The 6998-nt window shown below is 51.4% G+C and overlaps 1 protein-coding gene across 1 annotated transcript; it reads right to left on the bottom strand.

The window, feature by feature from the left end:
- Positions 1 to 1541: 1541 nt before the first annotated feature.
- Positions 1542 to 2772, bottom strand: LOC121867823 (leucine-rich repeat extensin-like protein 5; the record flags this gene model as incomplete). Its single annotated transcript, XM_042367946.1, has 2 exons — positions 1820 to 2772; positions 1542 to 1636 (listed from the first exon to the last, which is right to left on the bottom strand). Coding segments are annotated over exons 1-2 (1048 nt in total), but the record flags the coding sequence as incomplete, so codon positions are not given.
- Between the last annotated feature and the right edge of the window lie 4226 nt (positions 2773 to 6998).

Below are 6998 nucleotides of genomic sequence, written 5' to 3'. Positions count from 1 at the left end.
GAGGAGAGGAGGCTTCCACACTCCTACTTCCTTGGAAACTTTCTGAATCCTCCTATAGATCTCTCTCTCTCTCTCTCTCCTACCAAAATCCTTCACCGAATTCCATCCTATATCCTTGACTTATCCTTCAGCGAATCATCCTGTACAGAAATCTTGACCATAACTGACCTGTGAAATATCCTCAATGCTGTTTTGTTTTTTCACATTAAAGGATGTGTGCACAGATCCTTGACTCCTATAAGGATCTCCCTCACTACACAGGGGGAGATAAGTGATTAAGATAGGAAAACGTATCGTACTGCTAACAACGACAAGATCTCGTCCTCACCGGCCCCAAGATGGAGGTATGAGTAGAGCTTCTTTGGAGGATCCTGTATGGGGCCTGTATACCCTATATGGGGCCTCCTCAGTACCCTCTCCGGGGCCTCCTCAATACCCTGTCCGGGGCCTCCTGTATACCCTCTCCGGGGCCTCCATCACACCAGCCGGGGGCAAGTTTCCGGTAATCCGTGGATGGGAGAGAATTACCTGCCGGGACCCTCATCCTAGTGACCAGATCATGGTGCTTGTGTTAAGGGGGAGGGGGGGTGGTGGTAGCTGGCCAGCACCCTACGTGGCCTCCCTCCCCTCACAATACCCATCAAAGGCCTCCCTACCAGTAGCAGCCTTCTTCAGGAGCTCTCAACACCAGCAGCGTCCTTAACCCTCTCACCGCCTCCCTACAACACTCACAAGGGCTCTCACTCAACATGCATCGTAATATAAAAAAAGTAAAGGTGAATATATGAATGAGTGGTGGCGTGTAGGAGGGCACACCGAGGAGCAGTAATTGTCCCAGCGCTAGCAGGTACACCAGACGCCCGCTACCGCCTACCATACGTCAAAGACAAGGCGGCGAGTGAGCCAGACACCGTCTTACTGGCCACACACACACACACACACACGCTATGTTTAATAACCCGCTCCCACACTACACACGTGACATGAGGCACAGCATGTATATAGTCAACTTTACCAAGTCCCATGTACGAGGTCCCTAAACCCCGGCGCGGCCACACCTCCCCCCCTCCCCCCCCCACCCTCGACCCACCACACATGCCGTCTGGGATTCCTGGAAGGTAACCAACGGTCTCTGGGCCGACAGCATCCGCTAGCGTATGCAGGAAGTGGCCAATTGAACGTTTCACCAGTATTACGTGAGCCTATACGAGAAGACGTGTTAGATATGTAACGAATGTGACAAGAGCGGGCGTGAGGGTGAGGGTGGAGGGCGTGGCGGAGGGCGGCGGGCGGGTCACATGACGTGGGCGGAGCTAGTAGCCGCTCAGCTGCCGCACACCACACGTTATGCTGCCACGCACCAACACGTGGTCGGCCTCACCTGGTGCTGCAGGTCGCTGTGATCATCCCGGCCACGCCAGGCACCGTGCCACACCTCCAGTGAGGATGGAGGACGCAGTGAGGACTGAGCTGCACCTCACATAGCCAACGAAAGAGCGGCTGCGCGCGCAGTTCAAACAGTTCAAACTGGGGTGACTCACCTGGCGGGACGCACACTGGTCGCTCCTCCTCTTCGGTGTCGTCGTCTTCGTCGTCGTCTTGACTTTCGTCGCGTGGCGTGTGTTGTTGTCTGGGGCTGTGAGGGGCGTGGAGGGCGGGGGAGGCAGTTCTAGGGGGACTGGGCCCCTCCACCGGGCGCGCTCCTCCCGCACTGTCCATGTGGACCAGACTGTGTGAGCGGCGGGGTCGCCCCAACCACCGCCGCCACCCGCTGCCACGCCCCCGCCACACTCCCTCCTCTTCTCCCTCCTGCTGATACTTCTCCTCCTGCTGCTGCTGTCGTCGCCGCCAGCGACGTCGATCTGCGTGGCGGGTGTCGTGTGGGGAGGCTGGCTGGGCGAGCGGGGAGCGGGGCGGGAGGTCCCCCCGGGGTGAGGGGGTCAGCTTAGCGCCCGTCGGACTGAGCGGTGAGCGAGACGCTGAGCGGCGGCCGTGGGGCGCGGCGCTCCCCTGAGGCAGTCCTTGTGCCACCTCCCTACTGGCCGGACTCAGGGCTGCGGGGTCTTGGGGCAGGGAACACACCTGGGAATGTGGGACCCAGGGGTCCTGTGGCCCTGGGGCCTGAGGGGGCCACGACCAGGTTGGGGCGGGGTCCCCATGGGTGGCGTGGGAGGTGGAGGGCCAGGCCTGCTGCAGGGGGTCTGTGCCCCAACCTTCCAGCCCCACGTTGATGCTGGACCAGTCAGAGGTGGAGGGCAGGTCGTCCCCGGCCAGCTGGGCCAGGGAGGGGTAGAGGGGGGGCTCGTAGGAACCGCGGGTGTACTCTGGTGGTGCCTGGCACATGTGAGGGGCGGCCAGTGACAGGTCGGCCAGTGTCACACTCACGCTGTGGGCGGCGCTCTGAGTGTACCCTGAGTAGGTGGCCTCCGGCGTAGCGGTTGGGCGGGGAGAGGGCGCGGGCAGCCCTGGGGACCCGTATAGACTGAGGGAGGGGGTGAGGGCGGGATCAGGTGATACTCCCTCCCACGAAAATGGTCCCCCCTGAGCACCCCCCACGGGGTAGGTGTCGAAGGTGGTGAGGGAAGGATTTAGGGGAGTGTAGGTGTCGAAGGTGGTCTTAGGAAGGTTGAGGAGGGTGTAGGAGTCGAGGGTGGTGGTGGTGGTTGGGGTGAGGACCTCCTGGTGGGTGGTGACTGGGGGTTGGGGCGTCTGGGTGTCTTGGGTGGGACTGGTAGTAGTGGTGGGGACATAAGGGGGGCGTGGGTGCCGCATGGGGGCGTCAGGGGCGTCTTCCATGCCGAGGAGTAAGGCGAGGGAGAGCGGCAGGTCCGTCAGTGTGGCAGCCACAGCGACGGTCATCCTGGCTGTAGGTCAAGGCCGCCTCGGAGGCTCAGCGGGGCTTCAGGTACAGCCACGGGTCACGCAGGTGCGTAGGCACGTGCAGACTCGTGGACGCGCGTCCTTCACGGGCGTAGGCGTGGGCCCGTGGGTGTCAGGTAGTGTGAGGGCGCCTGGCCCGGCAGTAGAGGGACGGAGGCGGGTGGAGGACTCACACGCTCCGACCTCCGTCTTCACTCACTACTGACGTCTCACACATGAGGTAGGTCCGTGATATATTGTCTTAAGTACACAACTATGTGTGGCACATCTCAGAGTGTATCCGCAGGTAGTTATATTGTGATAAACAAACATTGCCTTCTATCATGGTTTTCCTGGTTAGTGTTTGCGTCACTGCACATGACGACACACCACTGACTTCATCACAACACATTAGAACACCACAACTGTCACTGTAACACCAGCTGTGACCACGGCTGGGTCAGCACCACTGTCACCAACACAACACTGGCTGTATCAGTAATCCTCGGGAGCGGAGACGAGCGTGTTGACTGGAGGAGCAAGGAGGACGGTGTAGGAGGCCTCGCTGGACACAAGACCACTCCTGGGCGGCCGGGCAGTAACATGTGGCGCCGTGTCTGAGCGTGCACCGCCGCAGACCTCTCCCTCCCAGCCTCTACGGCCAACTGAGGGCCTCCTCTTACTCACCCACACACACTCACTCATCCTCATTACTCACCATTGCCTCACACCTGTTTAGTGGGGACTCACTCACCGGAAACAGCCGCTGGTGAACAGCGATGAGGACAAACCGGAAATGACGGAGTCGGTCGACAGGGTGGCCTGGCCTGGCCTGGCCGGGCACCGCGGATTATGTCACTTAGAGTAACGGAACGTTGACACCTTGGACCTGGTGCCTCACCCCGCCCTGGTCACCACCATCACTGCTGGGAGCTGAGAGGCAACAGGAGGAGTAAGAGGCTGTGACTCACAGGAGTTAGGTCAGGATGTTGGAATGCTGGGCAGGCCAGGCCGGACCGGGGCGGGGCGGGGCGGGGCGGGAGCATCTTCCAGCAGCAGCAGCAGAGGTGTACATTACGGGGCGGAGCGTGAGAACAATCAACATGTTGCTCACGTGTACAGTAACAGTAAGACTGACAGCCTCTCCTCCCCCTTTACTCCTCATTATTCTTTATAACTACAGAACCCAGATACTCCCCCAGCGGGTCATCGTGACGTCATGGGTGAGCTGCCTGGTGACCCCCCTCTTCCCCCGTTGGTGACCTTTAAGCGGTGGGGGTCGTTCAAGGTCACACGTGGGCGGCGAGGCGGCCAGGGTCACGGTCAACCAACTGCCGGAATGTCAACAAAATAGCTGACAGTTGAGACGCAGGAAATGTTAACACCCCTCGACCTCACCTGCCCCTCGACCTCACCTGAACATTAGACACCCAAGCTTATTTCACCCAATGAATAAACAAACCAATATTATATGGTAGGGTTAGGTTAGGTTAGGTTAGGTTAGGTTAGGTTAGGTTAGGTCAGGTCAGGTTAGGTTAGGTCAGGTCAGGTTAGGTTAGGTTAGGTTAGGTTAGGTTAGGTTAGGTTAGGTTAGGTCAGGTTAGGTTAGGTTAGGTTAGGGGTGTCTAATAGTCAGGTGACATAAGTTCTCTCGGGCCAGGTTAATTAATCGACCACTAATTACTACTAAAAGTTCTTAAAAAATAGATTAATTAGACAAACCTTAATAACTATAGACGTGTTCCTAATTTTAGAATAATTAACCTATGATTATCTGTGTTCTGTACTGATGCTATAATTAGTCGACCAGGAAGTAATTATACAGGTTAATTAGTATCAAAGTAATTAGCTGGAACTGTACCCAACAAGGTGATTACGGTACATATTTAATCAACACATAATTACAGAGGCAGGTAGAGTACAGGTTAATTAGTTGTACCTGTCACCTGTACCCAGCAAGGTGAATACAGTGTGGGTTAATTGGTTCATAGAAATTAACCAAAAATATGGGTGTTTAACTGTTTACTATGTATTATAACGCCTTGTAACATGTTTAATTCATGTAATGTTGTTGTTGTTGTTGTTGGTGGTGGTTTTTGTTGTTGTTGTTGTTGTTGTTGTTGTTGTTGTTGTTGATGATGTTGTTGTTGTTGCTACTGTTGTTATTGTTCACTTTGCGTAACTGTATTATTCTGGCTGGTCACCTGAAGATTAGACACCCCAGCTTATGTTCATCTAACCTAACCTAACCCCATCTAACCTAACCTAACACAACACCTCATACTTAATTAGTTTTAGGAAAAATAATTTCACTCATGGTATGGGTAGGGTGGGTTAGGGTGTGGGTAGGGTGGGTTAGAGGGTGGGGTAGCAGGTACAAGTGTTCTTGGTATAGGAGGGTAGTGGTACCTGTGTTATACCTGGCTATCTTCTCTTTCCTAGAACACCTGTGTAAGGTAGACACACCTGCCCACGGCTACCACCACCACCATCATCACTACCACTACCAACGCTACCAACACTACCACCACTACCAACACTACTACTACTACTACTACTGCTACTAATACCACTACCACCACTACCACCACCAGTACTACCACCACCACCACAACTACTACCACCATCACAACCACCACTACCACTACCGCCACTAATAATAACAACAACAAAATAAACACAAACACAAATTTAATGAAAAACAAACAAAAAATATTAAAAAAATATCACAGCGTCCATTTTGAATAATTACAATAAATAAACATAAATTATAAACACATAACAACATAAATAAACATTAATAACATTCATTCACTAAAGTTCCACTAGATTAGACCTTAATGTTTCGGATAATGAGAAAATTTTGAGCTTTTTCAAAATAGTTGTTTTGGGCGGCCATGTTGGATGACCTTGACAGTGTTGCCAGATCATGTTCAGATATATTGTCTATAACGTAGTAATAATAATAATAATAATAATAATAATAATAATAATAATAATAATAATGTTGATTAAAAAATGAAAGGGGTTTAGGGGTTTTATTAACATACTTGTAGTTTAAGGAAAGGATAATAAACAGACAGACAGACAGACAGACAGACAGACAGAAAGACAGACAGACAGACAGCCATTGGAAAGTAATTGAAACAAGACAGAGATAGACAGACAATGTGTGAGAGAAAATACAGATTGATATATAAAGAGAAAAAAAGAGAGAGAGAGAGAGAGAGAGAGAGAGAGAGAGAATGGTTATGTCTCAACAACCTCCCGCCACAAAAAGTTGGTTTACCTGAGGATATGTCCAAATTACGCAGAGTGGGAGAGTGTGTGGGAGGGAGAGGGTCTTCCTGGTACACCCTCTCCCTCACTCTCACTCTCATTATCCCTCTCACTCTCATTATCCCTCTCACTCTCATTATCCCTCTCATTCACTCACTAGTACTCCTCTCTCTCTCTCTCTCTCTCTCTCTCTTAAACACACACACATACGCATAAGGTAAGGAGGTAATTATATAATGCAGTTGAGGATGATACCTGGACGACTGAGGTCAACCTTCCCTGTATACCTGAGAGAGAGAGAGAGAGAGATGCAGCATTATTGTTAGTAACTGAGTGACATGGAGGCAACACTATTGGGATTTTCTGATTGACAGGCATCACTATTACGTGTAAACCTTACTGACAGGCTAATCTGATGGGCCCCTTCTAGTAAGTGAGTGAAGGACGCCTATCTGGAACCCGATGTGTGAGATTATACGTCTCAAAATGTGAGTAAAATATTAAATTAAGTTAATCTGTTTTGAGTTTTACCGAGAAACCTAATTTTAACACGGGACGTAAAGGTCGGGTGTATGATTAATAATGGTATACAGTATACACACAGATCATACACACACATATACACATCTCATACACTCATATGTATCTAATACGCTCATACATACTCCTATATACTGTATGCATCTCATATACACGTTATATACACTACTCACTTATATTCATTTCATACACACTGTTATATACACTTTTATACACATTCACATATACACACACTTCATACTCACAGGTCTTTCTTTTCAGAGTAATTATACACACATACATACACACAAACACCACACATACAAACATACACCATACCC

Source organism: Homarus americanus, unplaced genomic scaffold, assembly GCF_018991925.1.
Source record: "Homarus americanus isolate GMGI-L3 unplaced genomic scaffold, GMGI_Hamer_2.0 scaffold22841, whole genome shotgun sequence".
NCBI classification, from domain to species: Eukaryota; Metazoa; Arthropoda; class Malacostraca; order Decapoda; family Nephropidae; genus Homarus; species Homarus americanus.
Note: the sequence above shows the minus strand (reverse complement) of the source record. Positions and strands in the feature narration are given on the sequence as shown.